General features: G+C 39.2%; 1 protein-coding gene across 1 annotated transcript; it reads left to right on the top strand.

Annotated features, from left to right (window-relative positions):
- Positions 1 to 7588: 7588 nt before the first annotated feature.
- On the top strand, positions 7589 to 8434 carry LOC307073237 (olfactory receptor 4D2-like; the record flags this gene model as incomplete). Its single annotated transcript, XM_079732941.1, has 1 exon — positions 7589 to 8434. One exon carries the CDS (start codon positions 7589 to 7591, stop codon positions 8432 to 8434), a length of 846 nt encoding a protein of 281 aa, XP_079589067.1.
- Positions 8435 to 21881: the final 13447 nt, after the last annotated feature.

The raw sequence follows: 21881 nt of genomic DNA, 5'->3' as shown, positions 1-21881 counted from the left end.
CACCGCAAAAGCAGCTGCAGACCACCATGGAGAGGTACTCGGCATCAGTGCCTTATGACAAAGCATCCAAACGCTACAAAGACATAACCCAGGCAGTGGCATATCACATAGCTAAGGATATGCTTCCGCTCAGTACCGTTGAGAAGACCGGTTATAAAAATCTCCTTCATGTACTTGACCCACGCTATGTGATTCCAGGGCGAAATAACTTTTCTAAGACTGCCATTCCCAAACTTTATCTGATGTGTAAAGAATCTGTGCAACAAGAAATCCTGTCAGCCAGGTACTTTGCCAAAACTTCTGACCTGTGGTCAAGCCGTACTTCAGAGCCATACATTAGCTTGACCATTCATTTCATAGACCACGAATGGAATCTGAAAACCCGATGCCTCGAAACAGCATATTTCCCTGACGATCACACAGGAGAAAATATAGCAGAAGGCTTGAAGAAGGCACTGTTGACCTGGTCTCTAATTGAAGACAAAATGGTGTGCATCACCACAGACAGTGGGGCAAATGTAGTGAAGGCAACTTCACTGAACGACTGGACCCGGCTACAGTGTTTTGGCCATCGTTTGCACTCTGCTATTGGTGAGTAGCATTGTCATTTTGATGGTACTCATCCATGTTGGTTCATGTATTGATTTTATTAGCCAATACATTAAGATGATATAATTATTATTAAGATGATATAATTATTATTATATTATTGATAGTTTTTATTATTATTATCCATGGAAGCAGCCTTGACAACACTGACTTACTGACTGAGTCAACCTCATCTATTATCTGTAATTTACGCTGTGATTGTTTTTCTGCAGGTGCCGCAGGATAGGACAAAAGAGTGGACAGGGCTGTAGGTGTTAGCAAGAAAGCGATCTCTGCCCTTTCTTACTCATGGAAGAAAAAGAGTGCGCTCTCCAAAGCACAGCAATGTCTCAATCTTCCCACACAACAGCTGATCACAGAGTCACTAACCAGGTGGGTCTCGAGGCAAAAGATGGTGGCAAGGGTCCTAGAGCAACAAAAGGCCATCATTGACGTTCTGTCTGCTGATAAAAACAACAGGCACCTGATCCCAACGTGGCAGGACATTGATATAAAAATTGAACAATTTGCTTAAAGTAAATGAGGAAGACACTCACAAAAGAGATTAAAACAAAAACAATGACCTATCTTGATGAGAAGTATGCTGGCCCTGACACAGACGATCTCCTTGACATGGCTACCTTGATGGACCCCAGGTTTAAAGTCCAATACATTAGACCAGAGAAGGTAAGGGCCATTCAAATGAGAGCAGTGTCTGAGGGAGTGAATGAAGGCCAGTCACAGGCAGGGGCTTCTGAGGGAGCAGCAGACCAAGGTGCAGAAGGTGGAGCTGCGGCTGCCACTGAACCACCTCTACCACTGGGCGTGAAGAAGCAACGCAAGTCATTGGGGAGCTTCTTCAAAACGCAGAGTCAAGTCGAAGATGACTTGCCTCTCACTGAAGAACAAAAAGTGGAGAGTGAGCTAGAAAGGTACCTGATGTGCCCTGATGCAGACAGTGAGTCTGAACCCCTGGACTGGTGGTGGCTCGATGGACACAACTTCCCAAGATTGTGTCAGCTGGCAAGAAAGTACTTATGCATCCCAGCCACCCGTAGCCCCTCAGAAAGAATTTTTAGTACTGGGGGTAATATTGTTACATGCACCAGGGCAGCTTTAAAACCAGAGAAGGTCAACCAGCTGGTGTTCCTAGCACAAAACCTTGAGTGAAATATACTTGAATAGTTCAGATGTTACAGATGTAAAGGTTAAGTCTACCTCAGTTATACTTGAATTTCTTCTATGTTTACTTAACACTGCATATATCTAAAAAAAGAAAAGTTATTCACCAGAGGGTGAACTTTTTTGCACTAAACTTGCATTCAAAAATATATATGTAGATAGTTCTTCTCGGGTCTCAGGTTTCTATATGTTTACATTTTACACTTTTCACATGTTTTTGTAACACTTTATTTTTGTTAAGCACTTTATTATTGATAATTGTTAAGTTTTCATTGTGATGGTATTTATTTGAGTGTTTTCCATGGCTGTGTTGTTGACATTAATTTCCATTGTCTGCCTACAACCAGAGTAAGGTTAAGATTAAAATAAATATTTTTTAATTTAGTATATTTTTCTCCTGGTCCTTATTTTAAATAGGTCATACAAATTATCGATAATTATCGATATCGACCGATGTGAAACACTTATATCGTGATACAGTTTTCAGCCATATCGCCCAGCCCTACTTTGGTGCCTATTATTTACTTGGCATGAAAGTAATGTTTATTGTTAGAATTCACTCTAGTGGGCAGAACGTTTAATATTGGCATTGGCAATGCATTACCCTGTGTATACAGTATAGGTTCATAGTAAGTATTTATAATAGGCTAATTCTGAGCGTTAACAATATAAATATTATTTGAATTTTGAAAATGATATACGATTGAAATTCAAATGGGATTATAGAGGAAGACAGCTTTACTGTGTTCATGATGTGCTATGTTTTGCAAAGTTAATAGTTATTTTTAGCCAATAATAAATGCACTTATTTAGTCATCCTCTCCTTCTGATCACTTTGTTTTAAGTCTTGAAGTACCAAGTGAACGTACATTTGAACGCACATATAAATTGCAGGCGATATATATATATATATATATATAAATTGTGGCAATTTGACCGAAGCCTACCGCGCTAATATGCCAATCCAGGGTAGTACTTCCGTTGAGGTTGTTCGCCGCTTACCAATCAGACATGAAAAAAATTATAGGGGAAACACTGATATTGCTGCTTATTATTTCATTAAACATTGGTTTTATGAGGGATATCTTTTTTTTGACATGTAGATAAGCCCTGGCCAGTTCATTCTCCTGAAGCTAGCCCATAACAGCTAGGCTTCTGATTGATTATAACCATAACAGATTACATCACATCCGGGAACTGAAATGTATTTTAATTGAGTTTCAGAATACCTTTAGAAGAAGTAATCTTTTACCATTATATCTAATATATATACCAACTTGCCTGTGGCAGCACCACTGGCATCTTAAGACCGGGACAACCAATCCTCCATATGTTATTCCCTACCTCTGGAACATCTCCTGGTTGCAGAGCAGTGACAGAGACATCTCCCTGCCATTACTGTCCCCATGGGTCAGCGTCTGAAGACCAGGAAGGGAGCCACAGGTCACCATTACAGTAAAGCATAGGAGGGCTTTGATCTGACCGGCCAGATGTCGGGTCGAAATTACATATGCCATGTTTGAATGCCCAGATCAACGATCAAAAATATACACAACTCTACCCAAATTACTGTAGGGATGCTCAAAGAAAGTGACTCGGAGATGTCCTATGAGTGGAGATGGGAATGTATTTTGTCCACATTTGTATCTGATTACCAAATTGGATAACTATCTAATATTCATAATCCAAGTCTGTCTAGGTATTTACACACCATCTGCATTGCTGTAGTGTTGCATACGGATTTATGTTTGAGCATTACTGGTCAACATCTATTATTGGGTAAATGGGCGAATGCCTTCTCATGGTGTCCGTTCAGGTAGAGAGAGACCATTTTCGAATGCTTCAAGCATCATAACGCCACAGCTCAGAGTCAGGGCTCAAGACTACATTTTTCACTAGGAGCACTGTGGCCCCTAACTGAAAATTTTAGGGGCACAGCCTGAAATTTTAGGGGCACACACCGTAAATAAACATGCCAATGTGATTTTCACATTTTTTTTTCAATGTATTACTGATGCATATTTTGATAATAGATGCAGAAATTACAATGTGCAGTTTCAAATTCAGTGTCACATTTTGTTGTGATTCTCATCTATAGGGGAAAGTTGGGTAAGTAGTTCCAATTTTTACTTAAAGTGCCCTTAAAGCAAGGGGATAACAGTAATGCCTCCAACTAAGATATCTACATATAGTTTAGAATGTTGTGCATCCCTGGGAACAATTACTTTGGATCTTAAACAAACTATTTGAGAAACTTGTACATTGCACTTATTCAAGGTACTTAATTGTGTAGCATCTACAGTAGCTGCTATCATTGCTTTACACAGGGAATGGGTTAGCCTAGCGATTGTAATACTTGCACTTGGTTCTATGAACATCTTTACTGTACCGACAGCGATATATTGTTTCACTTCTTATGACAAATGTACTTATTGTAACAAATGCACTTATTGTAAGTTGCTTTGGATAAAAGCGTCTGCTAAATGCCCTAAATGTAAATGTAAATATGGGGGCAAGTTGTGCCACAAAACCATTTTTTTTCTAAAGCTGTGAGAATACAGTCGGGTAAATTGTGCCATTGATAATTGAAGTAAAACTGATCATTTTAATATCACAAATGATAATTCTATATAAAAGCAAGACAAATTCAATACAAATTACTAGTTTAACTTTTAGTTAAAGTTTTAACAACATCAAAGGCAACTTTTCTATAACAAGGCCTATACCGTCACATGAACACCTAATTGAGTCTTACACTTCTCAGATCCAGCCTACTGGGCTTACAACTTAACATCCTACTTGTCAATGCAGCAGGGAAATATTAACTTTTGCTCCTTTCTTGCTGTACCACCAAGTTTTGTGGTGTGGGTGGTTTACATAAAGACAGTTTACGACACCAAAGGCCAATTTGCTTAAAAAAGGCCTAGCGCCACATGAATACATAGGCTACTCAGAACAAAATCAAAATTCCAAAATGAGCACTTAATCATCTGCATCTGAATCTCTTCCCAGATTCGGCCTACTACTGAACATCCCACGTGTCAATGCTGCAGGGGAATGTAAATTTATGCTCCCTTCTGGATGTACCACCAAGTTTTTGTGGTGTGGTTCGTTTCTTGAGCACATCACCTCTAGGGATGACTCCTTCATCATTCTCTCTAAATGTGAAGATGGGCTTTCCATCAGCAGACCTCTTACAACTTTGCTTCAGAAACTTTGCACTGATCTCGTCACCTTCAACATTCTCCACCAATCCAACATAGTTATAGGATTTGGATTTTTTACCTGCAAACTTCACAATGACAAAGTCACTAGCAGACAGATCCTTGTCACCATCATCTTCAAACACTCTGGACTTCTGAACTCTCATAATCAGTGGCATCACTAAGTGGAATCGGAAAGTCACTCTCTTCTGAGCTACTGGAGAGCACTTTCTTTTTGGGTTTGGTTGGTTTTGACCCTTTCAGGCCCCCCTTCTTATTTCCACTCCTTTTCTTCTTTTCAGCCTGTTTCTTTTCTCTGCTGTGCGTCTTCTCCAGGCCATCTTCTGCCTCATCATTGGTGGTGGAGTTTTCTTCTGAGTTACTGTACACGTTGTTTTCTTCTTGGTTCTTTTCTTCTCTCTTTCATTCTTTTTATTTTCCTGTTCAGCCTTTTTATCTTCTTTTTCTTTGTGAGTCTTCTCCAACTCCATCTTCTCAGTTGTGTCGGTCATGATTCTAGTTTTCACTTTCTTTTTACAATTCTGTTCTTTCTTTCTGGGGCTTTTGGCAAGGGAATAATGACTTCTGGAGACACATAACCCAAGTGAGCAGATTCATCACACATCTTTTAATGGTCATCCTGCAGATCTTCATCTCCTTTCCAACCTGACGTATGGTCTTCCCCTCTTGCACCTCTTTCACTGCTCTTTCCAACTCCTCAAGAGGAGTTGAAACCCTGTCTGTGTTCCATTTGTATTTGCGTGGCATGATGGTCTAAGAATATCACATAGTTTTAGTGATCAAATGTAAGAATACAATAACAATAAAATACAATAAAGTAATATATAGTAGAAAAATCATAAGTTGGGGTAAGTTGTGCCACTGGCACAACTTACCCCAACTTAACTTACCACAACTTAACCCAGGCCCTTTGGCACAAATTACCCCAGACCCACCATTTCGAAAAAAAATGCATCCCCCAGCTGTTTTGAGCAAGCATCATGCTAACTATGGACTCATGCTGTAGCTTACTAAAGCTCTAAAACATGTGTGAACTGTTTTCAAAGTTGTATATAATTGTTCAAACACAACAATCAAAAAACCATAATCATAGAAATTGTACTTTTGGTTTTTGTTTTTTGAACTTAAATGTGCTTACCTCTCAAGCCATGTGTCTCCCTTCTTTGCAGGATGAGTGAAATGGATGCCCCTTCAAAAATATGTGGTCACATGACCAACTTCTTCTATGGTTTTCTAGCAAACCGGGGTGACACTACTTGCCCCTTGGCACAAATTACCCCACTCTCCCCTACCAACTGTTTCCATGGGTCCATCAGTGTTTCCGCTAGAAGAAAAAATTGGTGCCGGTCATGTGACCTGGAAGGTTTCATTTTAACGGTCAAATTGGAAAAAATGCGGTCGGATATTATCCGTGTTTATTGCACTTAAAAGAATTGATAGGGAGGCTATATAAAGAATAATATCATCAAGGCATGTAGATTTTACGGAACCTGTAAAGGGACATGGGGTAAAAAAAAATTTTAACTGTATCTGCTGCGCACGAGAAAGCATCTGGTGCACACGAGAAAGTATCTCGTGAGCACGAGAAAGTATCTCGTGAGCACGAGAAAGTATCTTGTGCGCACGAGAAAATATGTTGTCCACACGAGACACTGATATGCGTTTGATACTTTCTCGTGCGCACGAGATACTTTCTCGTGGTCATCACCAGATACTTTCTCGTGCGCACCAGATACTTTTTCGTGCACACCAGATACTTTATCAATTTATAGCCTGCTGTTTTTTTATTAAAATGTTGGCAGGTGGAGGACAGAACAATTAAACATTTCATTTTAAAGGTCCGACTTGAACAAAAATAATTTAGGTCTATAGGCCATGAAAGGCATAAATAATAATAGCCTAAAACAATACAAAGTACAGTAAAACAAACTGGCGCGTAACATTATAAAATGCAGACTATAATGAAAATAATTAGATTAAAATCATTAAACTATATACAGTGTATGCAATGATCTCGATGCGTAATGCCACAGCTCAGTGTGGTTAACTAGTCAGGCAAAGTTTGCTGGTTTAAAGTCACATGTTCTTGATGCAATTTGTGGAATAACCTAGAACAAAAAACCTCTGCTAATAATAATCCTTATATATATATAGATTTGTACCTACCTTATACTCTATTGTTAATAATAAAATGTCCCTGTGATTCTCATGATAAGGTTTAATCCAGCCTCATTTGGATTTGATTGGAAGTTGTCTTTGTGATTCATGAATATTAAACAACCCTCTGACTTAAAAGGTCAATGCATAACTCATTGCCACAACTGAGCTGAGAGACATAAATTGAGTTACTGCTTGTTCATTATTCAAATCTGATTATTGTGCGGTAATTATCTATTTCATGAATGGATGCTCTAAGGTAAATATTGATAGGTGATACAATAAATTGCTTTGGGCTTTGTGAATTAATTTTAACATTCATACATTGTCAATGTGAAGAAATGAACTCAAACTCACAAAATGGCTCAATTAAAATAACAGAATTTGTTATCGGAGGTTTTGAAAAGGTTGAAAGACAAATGGAAGTAGGTGTTGTGATGTTAGTTGTTTATGTTTTACTAATTTTAGCTAATACACTCAACATAGTCTTTATAATTTTAGATAAGAATCTACACAAACCAATGTATCTTCTGATTTGCAATTTGGCTGTTGTTGATATACTGTATAGTTCAAGTTCATGCCCAACTATGATTGGTGTGTTATTGGCTGGTGTGAATACAATATCCTATGCGGCATGTTTGATTCAAATGTTCAGCTTTCACGTAGCTGAAGCGATGGAGATGTTTGCTTTAGCTGTTATGGCTTTCGATCGCTTGATTGCCATCTCTTTTCCATTGAGGTATCATAGCATACTAACAAATGTTCGTACCATAGCCATAACATATTTCCTTTGGGTCGCTGCCTGCGCCTTTGTCACTCTTATGCCTGTGCTTTTGATACCAATGCCGTACTGTTTTAACCGGTTACGCTACTCTTTCTGTGATTACCCTGCCATTGTCCGAACCTCTTGTCATGATCCTTCATATTATTTTAATTTGGCTACCATTGTATGGTTCTTTTTATTATTTTTCACCTTTGGTTTCATTTGCATATCTTACGCTTGGATTTTATCTGTTGTTTTGATGTCGTCTAAGAATGAGAGTAGAAAGGTGCTCAGTACATGTTTAAGTCATCTGATTGTAGTGGCGTGTTACTACGTACCATTGTTTGTGCGTGTTGTTTTCACCAGAATCGGCCTGGTGTTGACACTGGAGGAACGACAAGGTTTAATGATTGGGGCCATTCTTGGTCCATCTCTTGTAAATCCCTTTGTGTACTGTTTAAGAACTAAAGAAATCAAAAATAAGTTGTATGGTATATTCAAGAAAGTGAAACCCATTTAAAGGGAATATATATTTAAATCAGAGGTGGGGGATTCGAGTAACATGACTTTGCAAATTGGAGGACTTGAGACTTGCTTCACAGAATGTCAAATATCAGTTAGATTTATGAAATACTAGCAAGCTGTAAAGTTTTCCTAATGTTGAAAATAAAACTCAACCTTTCATGAACACTGTCTTTTAACTGATTTTAATGTGGAAGGTAGATCATCAGAATTTCGTATGACCTGACTTGTTGGACCTGAGCAATAACCTGACTTTCGATCAGGGACCCAACCTGACTTGCTTGATTCTCAACAACTTCATGTCGTATAGGCTAGTCAGCTTTGACCCTTCATTGTTCTTTTTAGGTAGCAAACCGTCTGTTTATATTGTTAATGATGTCTTAACGATGGGAGGCAGGGGGGGGGGCAGTATTCAGTTGGTTGAAATCTGCAACCTGTTTGAATGCCCAGAACAATAAAAATAAAAACCACTCAACCCAAATTACTGTAGTGGTACTAAAAGAAAGTTTGTATCTGATTTTCAAATTGGATAACTATCTTATATTCATAATCCATGTCTGTCTAGGTATTTTCACACCATCAGCATTGCTTTACTGTTCAAGAGATCAAGAGATTCTTTATTTGTCACATGCATATACCTGTAAAACAGGCAGTGAAATATAATCCTGCCTTCACTCCAAGACTGTGCTACTGTTGCATGGGGACTCATGATTGAGCAGGCCTGGTAAACCACTATTATTAGGTAAATGGGCAAATGCTTCCTGATGGTGTCGGTTTAGGTAGAGAGAGAGAGACCATTTTCTAATGCTTCAAGCACGTATAGATCAAAAGCTCTAACGGAATGGGTCAAGCTTCTAATTTTTCCTCATTCAAGCCAGGATCTTGATGCGTAATGCCACTGCTCAGGGTGGTTAGGTAGTTAGGCAAAGTTTGCTGGTTTGAAGTTGCAGCATATTCTTAATGCAATTTGTGGAATAACATAGAAAAAACTATTTTTGCTAATAATAATCCTCATAAATAGATTGTTACCTGCCTAATAGAAGATAGTCCCTTTGATGCTCATGCTTATGTTTAATCCAGCCTTATTTGGATTTGATTGGATGTTGGCTCTGTCATTGTGTCCAGTTCATGAATATTAAACAATCCTCTGACTTAAAAGGTCCAAGCAAAACCTTGTTCTAAAATATAACTCTTTTTTTTTTGCAATAATTAAGGTGATGGACCAAAATGTAGTTACTGCTTCAATTGCTTGTGTGCTTGTTCATTATTTATATCAGATTACTTGTACAGTTATGATCTGTTTAAGATTGTATGCTCTACAATAAGTATTGACAGGTGATGCAATAGATTGATTTTGGCTTTGTGATTTACTTTTAACATTCATAGATTGTCAGTGAATCAATTGAGTCAAGTAAAAAAATGAACTTGCATAATGGCTCAATTCAAATAATTAAATTTGTTATCGCAGGTTTTGAAAAGGTTGAAAGACAAATGGAAATAGGTTTTGTGATGTTAGTTGTTTATGTTTTAATAATTGTAGCTAATACACTTAACATAGTCTTTATCATTTTAGACAAGAAACTACACAAACCAATGTATCTTCTGATTTGCAATTTGGCTGTTGTTGATATACTGATTAGTTCAAGTTCATGCCCAACTATGATTGGTGTATTATTGGCTGGTGCGAATACGATTTCCTTTGCGGCATGTTTGACTCAAATGTTCAGCTTTCAGGTAGCTGAAGCGATGGAGATGTTTGCTTTAGCTGTTATGGCTTTCGATCGCTTGATTGCCATCTCTTTTCCACTAAGGTATCATAGCATACTAACAAATGCTCTTACCATAGCCATAACATTTTTCCTTTGGGTCGCTTCCTGCATCTTTGTCACTCTTATGCCTGTGCTTTTGATACCAATTCCTTACTGTTTTACCCGGTTACGCTACTCTTTCTGTGATTACCCCGCCATTATCCGAACCTCTTGTCATGATCCTAAACATTTTTTTAATTTGGCCACCATCGTATGGTACTTTTTATTATTTTTCACCTTTGGTTTCATTTGCATATCTTACGCGTGTATTATATCTGTTGTATTGAGGTCGTCTAAGAATGAGAGTAGAAAGGTGCTCAGTACATGTTTAAGTCATCTGATTGTGGTGGTATGTTACTATTTGCCATTGTTTATGCGTATTGTTTTCACCAGAATCGGCCTGGTGTTGACGCTGGAGGAACAACAAGGTTTAACGATCGGGGCCATTCTTGGGCCATCTCTTGTAAATCCCTTTGTGTACTGTTTAAGAACTAAAGAAATCAAAAATAAGTTGTTTGGTATATTCAAGAAGTGAAACCCATTTAAAGGGAATATATATTTAAATCAGAGGTGGGGGACTCGAGTTACATGACTCTGCAAATTGGAGGACTTGAGACTTGCTTCACAGAATGTCAAATATCAGTTAGATTCAGTTAGGCTGTAAAGTTTTCCTATTGTTGAAAATTCCACCTTTCATGACCACTGTCTTTTTACTGATTTAAATGTGGAAGGTAGATCACCAGATTTTCGTATGACCTGACTTGTTGGACCTGAGCAATAACCTGACTTGCTTTTGAGCAGGGACCCAACCTGACTTGCTTGATTCTCACCAACTTCATGTCGTATAGGCTAGTCAGATTTGACACTTAATTTTTCTTGTTAGGTAGCAAACCATCTGTTTATATTATTAATGCTGTCTTAACAATGGGAGGCGGGGGGGCGGGGGGGTATTCAGTTGGTTGAAATCTGCAACCTCACCGCTAGTTGCCCAGGAAGGGAGCAACAGGTCACAATCACAATAAAGCATCGGGGGGCTTTGACCCGATGTCGGGTTGAAATTGCGTGTGCCATGTTTGAATGCCTAGATCAATAAAAATATAAACCAATCAGCCCAAATTACTGTAGTGATACTAAAAGAAAGTCTGTATCTGATTACCAAATTGGATAACTGTATCTAATATTCATAATCCAAGTCTGTCTAGGTATTTTCACACCATCAGCATTGCTATGCTGTTCAAGAGATCAAGAGATTCTTTATTTGTCACATGCATAGTTATACCTGTAAAACAGGCAGTGAAATATAATCCTGCCTTCGCTCCAAGACTGCTACTGTTACATGGGGACTCATGATTGAGCAGGCCTGGTCAACCTTTATTATTAGGTAAATGGGCAAATGCTTCCTGATGGTGTCAGTTTAGGTAGAGCATAGACCATTTTCTAATGCTTCAAGCATGTATAGATCAAGAGCTCTAAAGGAATCGGTCAAGCTTCTTCTACTTTCCTCATTCAAGCCACGATCTTGATGCGTAATGCCACAGCTCAGAGTGGTTAACTAGTTAGTTAAAGTTTGTTGGTTTGAAGTCACAACATATTCTTGATGCAACTTGTGGAATAACCTAGCAAAAACTACTTCTGCTAATAATAATCCTCATAAATAGATCTTTACCTGCCTAATAAAATGTCCCTGCGGGGGTTGACACTAAAGTTTCAAAAGCACTTGCCCCTCGGGAAAGTACAGGTCATGTTCGACTTGCCCGAATGTCATGTTCACTTGCCCAAATTAAAATCAGAATCGTGGACAGGCCTCTTTTTGCCAGACACCTGGACTGGTTCTGGGGGGCTCAGAAAACTCATCCTAGCTCAGGCTGAAGCTGAATGTTAGCTTCCACATCTAAGTGTTTAAAAAATAACAAACTTCTCTTTGTTCACTACCGAATGGTCACATCGTGCCATGAAGTGATATCAGGCCAACGTTGCAACCTATTAAAGCTATCGCCCAGTTATATGTAGACCTGCATGTTTTTATCTGGATTTCATGCAAATGTACATAGCTAAATGTCCAATGTAGCAGCAAAGATATGTATTTTTTAACTTTCACGTTTCTTGTAGGTCTAAAGGAATAGTCACAATCTCGTTTAAAGTAGTGTTGTCACGATACTGGATTTTCTAACTTCGATACTATACCTGGAAAAATATCGATCTTCTATACCATTTTCAATATCAGGGGAAAACTGTTTTTTTTTTCAGAAAAGAACATACCCAAAGTAAATAGAGTTTATCAGCAGGGCCTATTATATGTCATCTTGGTGACGATAGAAAGATTGTTGTGTTAGTCAAATATTCAATGTGGATACAACTTGGTTAAAGTGAATAAAGCTGGAACACAGCATAAGTGGAAGATTACATTTCCACCTGAAATAATTATCAGTTGGTCATTATCAGTTGGTAGCACTGTCGTACTATGAGACACAAACAGATAGATATTTTACAATTTTGACACTTGACAGCTATATTTAAAGTTCAGGTTAAATATAATCGAATGACACCAAGCCAAACACTAGCAAATACACATATGGCCACTAGATTGCGCGGAAGAACATGTGTTCTGATTGAAGGCAAGTTACCTTTTTCCTCAGAAACCTTCTCTTAGTCATTGATTGTAAACACCATGTTTAGTTGTAAATTTGGCCTAGACACTGGATTATCTGTTTATGGTGGTTGTATGCGATCGGATTCAACTTTGTGGACAAAAATAACAAAGGTAAAACTTCATTTTTGGTTGTTAAAAGAAAAGAGGAAATTTCTTCTTAAATTGTTATTTACGAGTTTTAGTCACAGAATGATATGGTTTGGACTGTCGGAATCAGTGGAGGCTCAGCTTTCATATAATATATCGTTTGTGCAGGTCCAATTTTGTGAAAAGATCGCTATTGCTGTGCATGTGAACAGTTATAAAACCCAAAACCATGTTCTTGCATCTGACTTTACATGAGTCTTTCGACGTTCCTTGCTTATTTGCCTCAATCCAAAGTACTTCCAAACCGCACTTGAGTTGCTAGCTGTGTTGGCTAACCTTTAGCTAACACCGTCAAATCACTGCCAGAGACCGCACCGGAGTGAGTGACAGAAGGCGGGGCTATGTTTGCGCTCTAGAGTCGAGGAAATGAAGACTAAATATGCAAACATGTTATGTGCAGCTGCACGCAGGCCTATGGCATATACAAATAATACTGTTGTTATTTTGTGGCTCAATCAATTTCACCTGACGGATCAGATCTCTGATCATCTCCGAGGTCGGGGGATATTGTTTAACAGTCGATGTTTAACAAATTTGCCTTCTATGGGCAAACACTGTTGGGCTGAGATGTTCGCGCATTTCAGAAGCAGGGAGATTCCGTACAAAAATAAATGTATAATTTGACATGTGACTGCCTGGCACTAATGCTCCCGTTGAACTGATCTTTATTCCATCATAAACAATACTTGGACAAACGAGATGAACCGCATGACCGTTCCCACCTTAAAGGCGTTGCTTATTACACGGGCTAATTTTGATGACACCTGTCAACAATTCCACAGCAGCAGGCTGTCAGCAAACAAATCGATTTTGGAGCAAATTCTCTCCTAAAACAAATATGTGTAGGCTAATTTGAAGAGCTTTTGTCTCTGTGTTGAGGTCATGTTTTCGGAGCTCTATGAGGTTGACGTCTTACACACACACACACACACACACACACACACACACACACACACACACACACACACACACACACACACACACACACACACACCAGTGTTTCCCCCACGTTCACACAGCAGCGGCGCGCCGCCGCTGCTGAATTTTCTCCGCCGCTGCAATAAAAATCCTTCTCCTAATTGTTTTTTTTTATTTTTACGTAGCTCCTTTTAGAAAATGTACAGCGCGTAACGTCAATTGCGCAGCACGCGGCACATCGTCACGTAACCAACATCAAAGAAGAAAAATACACAGCGAGTGTGGCAGTTGTTGGCAGTAGGCTACCCTACACGGTTGCAAAGTTACATTGATTCTAGCAGTAGCGAGTGAAGCGGAAGATCGAAGAAAGAAGGAAAGAGTGAGCCAGACAGAGAGAGACAGAGAGAGACAGAGAGAGAGAGAGAGAAAGTAAGTTGCTAAAATGTGTCGCTACATGACCACCAGTGTTAAAAACCCTCTGAGCCCAATCATTTTATTGTATCTATAAACCGCAACCTCCGTGCCGTTTTTCCTCTAGTATTGTGTGTGTGTGTGTGTGTGTGTAGGCCTATGTGTGTGTGTGCGTGTTGTCGCTCTTTTTGGGATAGCAACCATGTTTAGTGTTTAAGCATTAGGCAAAAATCTGTAAATAAATTGTGCAAATTATATTTGCGTTGTGGCATTTTTTGTTTAAATATTACTATGCAAAAATATAAAAATCTGTAAATGAAGACACAAAAGGCAAAGTTACAACACCAATAATCCCATCTACAGTAATACACAGGACTGTTTGAATAGGATTTAAGTGCATATTCTCCTCTCAAAGTGCACCAGATTCATGCATTCCAATGTAAAGGGTACAAAAACATTTTGGCCGGGGGGGCATGGCCCCGGACCCCCCTAGAGGGTTCAGGGACCACACCACCGCTGCTGAAAAAAATCCTGCGGGAAACACTGCACACACACAAAACATGTCATTATAGAGCAGAGCTATTCAGTTTTAAGTTTCATAGAATATTTATACATTCCCAGGGAATGTTATATAAGTGCATGCCCCACCACTCGTAACACACTTGTAAAATGCAGTTGTCAATTTATGGAATGGGTTATTTCATACATCATCACAACCAAAATGTGGAATTAATCAAATTACAGATAAATAATACTGAAATGGCTTCTTTTTGGTTGAACAAATTTGAACAAAATATTTATGATCCCTCAATGTTGACCTGAAGCTGTCAGAATGGCTGTACTAAAAGGTGTCGCAATGGGGGCATGTCGGAATGGGATCATGTCGGAATGGCGGCAAGTCAGACTGACTGCATGTCGGACTGGCTGCATGTCGGAATGGCAGCATGTAACCGCGCTGATCAATTGCAAATATATCTATTTCGTGTGATTTTGCGGGAAAAAAGCTTGTTCTCCAGTTTTTAAAAACACGTGAATAGATAGCCTTTATATTAACAAATCATCAAAACTTCACTTGCCCGTTCGGGCCACCAGAAATCAATCTCAACTTGCCCAAATTTTACTTTTAGGTACCCAAGGCAAGCGGGAAACCGTTAATGTCAACCCCTGCCCCGTGATGCTTATGCTCATGTTTAATCCAGCCTTATTTGGATTTGATTGGATGTTGGCTCTGTGATTGTGTCAAGTTCATGAATATTAAACAACCCTCTGACTTTAAAGGTCCAAGCAAAACCTTGTTCTAAAACATAACTCTTTTTTGTTGCAATAACTAAGGCGATGGACCAAAATGTAGTTACTGATTTGATTAGTTGAGTGCTTGTTCATTATTTATATCAAATTACTTGTACAGTTATGATCTGTTTTTATGATTGTATGCTCTACGATAAATATTGATAGGTGATGCAATAGATTGCTTTTGGCTTTGTGATTTACTTTCAACATTCATAGATTGTCAGTGAATCAAGTGAGTCAAGTGAAAAAATGAACTTGCATAATGGCTCAATTCAAATAACAGAATTTGTTATCGGGGGGTTTGAAGAGGTTGGAAAACAAATGGAAATAGGAGTGGTGATATTAATTGTTTATGTTTTACTCATGTTAGCTAATACTCTCAACATAGTCTTCGTCATTTTAGACAAGAAACTACACAAACCAATGTATCTTCTGATTTGCAATTTGGCTGTTGTTGATATGCTGTATAGTACAAGTTCATGCCCAACTATGATTGGTGTATTATTGGCTGGTGTGAATACAATATCCTATGCGGCATGTTTAATTCAAATGTTCAGCTTTCAGGTAGCTGAAACGATGGAACTGTTTGCTTTAGCTGTCATGGCTTTCGATCGCTTGATTGCCATCTCTTTTCCATTGAGGTATCATAGCATACTAACAAATGCTCGTACCATAGCCATAACATATTTCCTTTGGGTCGCTGCCTGTGGCTTTGTCACTCTTATGCCTGTGCTTTTGATACCAATGCCTTACTGTTTTAACCGGTTACGCTACTCTTTTTGTGATTTCCCGGCCGTTGCCCGAACCTCTTGTCTCAATCCTTCATATTATTTTAATTTGGCCACCATCGTATGGTTCTTTTTATTATTTTTCACCTTTGGTTTCATTTGCATATCTTACGTGTGGATTATATCTGTTGTTTTGAGGTCTTCTAAGAATGAGAGTAGAAAGGTGCTCAGTACATGTTTCAGTCATATGCTTGTAGTGGCGTGTTACTACGTACCATTGTTTGTGCGTATTGTTTTCACCAGAATCGGCCTGGTGTTGACGCTGGAGGAACGACAAGGTTTAATGATTGGGGCCATACTTGGTCCATCTCTTTTAAATCCCTTTGTGTACTGTTTAACAACTAAAGAAATTAAAAACAAGTTGTTCGGTATATTCAAGAAAGTAAAACCAATACAATAGGATTGCATTTTCGAAATGCATCTGCTATCGCTGTATCTTGCATCTTGTAATGCAGTGGTTACAGTGGTTTCCAAACTGTAGGTCACAAAACTGTGATGGACCAACTGGGCCATAGGATGGCCTTGGTTTATTTTTGGTTCACAAATATCACAAAATACACAAAAAATGTCACATGTGGTTTGTGGTTATCCTGAAAGTATCTCCTAGGTGGGTTATGGCCTGAAAGGTTTGCAAACCTCTGTTCTCATGCATCTCTCACTTGAGATACAAGATTTCTTTGCTTAAAAAATAGGCTATAGTGCTGTCCAAAGAAAATGAACCCTGTCCGATTTTCCCCAAGCTGTTATTTGAAGTGTACATTATTTGTAAATAAAGATTATTTACAAAAGATGCTCTGATTTTGAATTGTTTTAGTACTTAGAAATATATAAAGAGTTGGCCTATCACAAACTATGTAAAATTTTATGTTTGCACATATGTGTGAGGGTAAACAAACACATATGTGCTCACACTCGCAACGATCTAGACTTGAGCACGGTACAGGTGTGAAACGGACTTGGGCGCGGTACAGATGGCCTAGTGTGAGTGCGCCCTTAGTATTGCTAGAAAAAAAAAAATCCTGTTCAAAGAAATAACACCTGACATCAAGTTTGTTTTCTGATTGAGCTAATTTTAGACACTTTTGGGGGGGGGGGGGGGGGGGGGGGGGGGGGGTTAACTTGAGCAGAATATTGCTCTGCTTTGGGTGTGAACGCACCTTTAGGCCTCACCTTTAGGCCTCACCTTTAGGCCTCACCTATAGGCCTCACTGTAATTACTCCTCCCACTACTACTGCTGCTACATCTACTCATGTGGAATAATAGTTAAACTAGTCACAATGCTACAACATATTAAAAGTCACATTCTGGATGCAATGCGTGGAACAACATAGAAATAACTTTGTTTTTCTGTTAATACTAAACTTTATACATATTAATGATAATAAGATGCACTGGTGTCAGGAACAGGAACATTGAACAGCCCCGGATATATTCATCATTGATAAATGGCACACGCTCATAGTCCTGGCAAAGCACAGAATGTCCTCAAATCCAAAAAGAATGACACACATAGACTTTTTAGCTTGAGCAAAGAAAGACTGCTGACAACACTTTGAACTAACTTCCACAAGTTCCCCTGTTTTCTGAGTGAGCTCTTCTGATTCTCTTCTTTGGCTGTTTACTGTGCAACAGTAACATCATCTGAGGCAAGATTCACCCTCGAGAGCCTACTGTGGGGCCTATGGGGGGTATGCAACCTTCATGTCGAACAAGTAACTCATTAACCTTAATGAAGAAAGTTAGGTGAATAAACATAAACTAACTTTTGACCTTTTCACGTCAAACGTTTCTCTAATGTTTGATAAACATTAGAGAAACGTTTGAAGCGCATTCTTGAATAGTATTTCACCATCATAACATATAGAGATTATTAATAAATTATTTATTAATACAGGAAAATACCCTTACTTAATATCTTTAATTACGATTAAAAAGCATAGGTTCTTCAGGGAAAGTCAAATCTTTGGTGTGTATTGAAAGATTGATTTGAGCCTTATACCTAAAGTATAAAAGGGTTAATGCAATGATGCAATTACTGCCGGTAATATTATCATTATTAACAGCAATGAGAATATGACAGACATACACTGACACACACGCACACATCTAAGTAAATATATAAATATATATATAAATATGTATACATTAATGTGTACAAATGCCACACTCTTGTAATCATTAGGGATGTCCCGATCCGATTCACGGCATCAGTATTGACCCGATATTTGCCCATTACACTGGATTGGATATCGGAGGGGAGTAAGAAATATGATCCGATCCGCTCAGTGTGTCACGTGATAACAACAGTTAGTCGTCAATAAGGCGCATGCGCATGAGAGCTATTTGTTGAAAAACCATGTCAGCAGTGTGGCTGTATTTAAACCTTAAAGAAGAAAAAAGTGCAACAGCCTGGCTGTCGCAAGGCTGTCCTCGGCTGTTGCTGAGGAGAGGCGCCGTCACGTCACACACACCAACCTCGGCTAGAGCGGATCACTGCTGTTGTGATAGCCAAAGCTTGGCGATTATTATAAATCGGGCGTTTGTGTGTGGGGACATCCATTTATATGTCTAGAGGCTAGCTGCTTCTTACATATCCAATGTACTCCCGGTAGAAGCTAAATGCTAACGTCTTTTTCACATGATATCTTCACAAAAGATATGCCATATGAAAGAGACTACAAGGTGTCCAACCGTATAAGCCTTATCGTTTTGTGAGCATATCTGGATTAACTAGATCTGAACGATTTACGTCAATAACACTTCCTGGTTACTACATGTGATGACACGCACAGGCATTGCATATGCACAAGCGCGCACACTTGTGGTGTGTTCCTGAATCCTCGAACGCCAGACTTCCGAGTCGAAAGTCGAAGGTCTTCCAGCTTTCTTGCGGCATTTCTCGAAGGCACGCCCCCTTTTGGTCTTCATCTTTGGAAAATCTGAGAGTAGACCGAGAGCAGTGATGATGCTCTCAACAAAGTAGCTGCGCCCGTGAAGCGATTTTTTTTTTTGTATTTGTACCACGTAGGTCATTTTAGTGTTGATTTTAAATGCTCTTACACACTTGATTACATTGCTACTTTTTTCTGGTCACCAATTTATACATTGCATGGTCTTGCGGTGCGTGCAATACAATGTAAAGTTGTGTTGCTTGTTTTCGGGCTGGTTTGCTAAAGAGGCTAATGTAGCTACCACTAAACAACGACTAGCCAATTTCATGCCACAATCACAAAGACAAACAGGAACGCTATGAATGCTCCGAGACTGGAAGTGACGTCAAACTTGCAACTCGAAAGGCTGGCGTCCGAGGATTCAGGAACACACCATTGATTCAACCATTTCAAATTATCAGCTGTAACAGCTCAGCTATTCTATATATTATCTCAAATGTATTCAAACTTTAACCATTTAGCGATTTGTTTAACTCTTCACTTTATGTTTCCAACCATTTACATTTTTTTAAATGTGTGCATGTTTACATTGTTTACTCCATTTAACTTTGAACTCTGTTCAGATCTTTTCACTTAATTTAAGCTTTTCAACTTTTCTTAAGTGAGATGCTTTAAGGTAGCTAATTGGCAATCATGAGCAAAGTGGTTACATATATTTTTTTATTATTATTTGATCAAGAGTAAAACAAAGTATCACATATATATCGGTTTCGGCAGCTAGCCTAAGCTATGGTATTGGTATCGGAAGTGAAAAGTGGTATCGGGACATCCCTAGTAATCATGTTTCCTTTTTTTCTTCTTGCGCCCGATTTTTGGTAATTATCTCTTCCGACAGTGTTGCAGGTATAAAAATGTAACCCATTGCAAAGAAGTCCACATACAGTGGGGCAAAAAAGTATTTAGTCAGCCACCAATTGTGCAAGTTCTCCCACTTAAAAAGATGGGAGAGGCGTGTAATTTTCATCATAGGTATACCTCAGCTATGAGAGACAAAATGAAAAAAAAAAAAATCTAGAAAATCACATTGTCTGATTTTTAAAGAATTTATTTGCAAATTATGGTGGAAAATAAGTATTTGGTCAATAACAAAAGGTCATCTCAATACTTTGTTACATGCCCTTTGTTGGCAATGACAGAGGTCAAACGTTTTCTGTAAGTCTTTACAAGGTTTTCACACACTGCTGCTGGTATTTTGGCCCATTCCTCCATGCAGATCTCCTCTAGAGCAGTGATGTTTTTGGGCCTTTGCTGGGCAACACGGACTTTCAACTCCCTCCAAAGATTTTCTATGGGGTTGAGATCTGGAGACTGGCTAGGCCACTCCAGGACCTTGAAATGCTTCTTACGAAGCCACTCCTTCGTTGCCCGGGCGGTGTGTTTGGGGTCATTGTCATGCTGAAAGACCCAGCCACGTTTCATCTTCAGTGCCCTTGCTGATGGAAGGAGGTTTTCACTCAAAATCTCATGATACATGGCCCCATTCATTCTTTCCGTCACATGGATCAGACGTCCTGGTCCCTTGGCAGAAAAACAGCCCCAAAGCATGATGTTTCCACCCCCATGCTTCACTGTAGGTATGGTGTTCTTTGGATGCAACTCAGCATTCTTTCTCCTCCAAACACGACGAGTTGAGTTTTTACCAAGAAGTTCTATTTTGGTTTCATCTGACCATATGACATTCTCCCAATCCTGTTCTGAATCATCCAAATGCTCTCTAGCAAACTTCAAACGGGCCCGGACATGCACTGGCTTTAGCAGGGGGACACGTCTGGCACTGCAGGATTTGAGTCCCTGGCGGCGTAGTGTGTTAGTGATGGTAGCCTTTGTTACTTTGGTCCCAGCTCTCTGGAGGTCATTCACTAGGTCCCCCCGTGTGGTTCTGGGATTTTTGTTCACCGTTCTTGTGATCATTTTGACCCCACAGGGTGAGATCTTGCGTGGAGCCCCAGATCGAGGGAGATTATCAGTGGTCTTGTATGCATTCCATCTCCTAATAATTGCTCCCACAGTTGATTTCTTCACACCAAGCTGCTTACCTATTGCAGATTCAGACTTCCCAGCCTGGTGCAGGTCTACAATTGTGTTTCTGGTGTCCTTTGACAGCTCTTTGGTCTTGGCCATAGTGGAGTTTGGAGTGTGACTGTTTGAGGTTGTGGACAGGTGTCTTTTATACTGATAAGGAGTTCAAACAGGTGCCATTAATACAGGTAACGAGTGGAGGACAGAGGAGCCTCTTAAAGAAGAAGTTACAGGTCTGTGACAGCCAGAAATCTTGCTTGTTTGTAGGTGACCAAATACTTATTTTCCACCATAATTTGCAAATAAATTCTTAAAAAATCAGACAATGTGATTTTCTGGATTTTTCTTTTCATTTTGTCTCTCATAGGTGAGGTTTACCTATGATGAAGATTACAGGCCTCTCTCGTCTTTTTAAGTGGGAGAACTTGCACAATTGGTGGCTGACTAAATACTTTTTTGCCC

The sequence above is a fragment of the Pollachius pollachius genome (assembly GCF_949987615.1).
Source record: "Pollachius pollachius genome assembly, chromosome: 3".
Classification (NCBI taxonomy): domain Eukaryota; kingdom Metazoa; phylum Chordata; class Actinopteri; order Gadiformes; family Gadidae; genus Pollachius; species Pollachius pollachius.
Note: the sequence above shows the minus strand (reverse complement) of the source record. Positions and strands in the feature narration are given on the sequence as shown.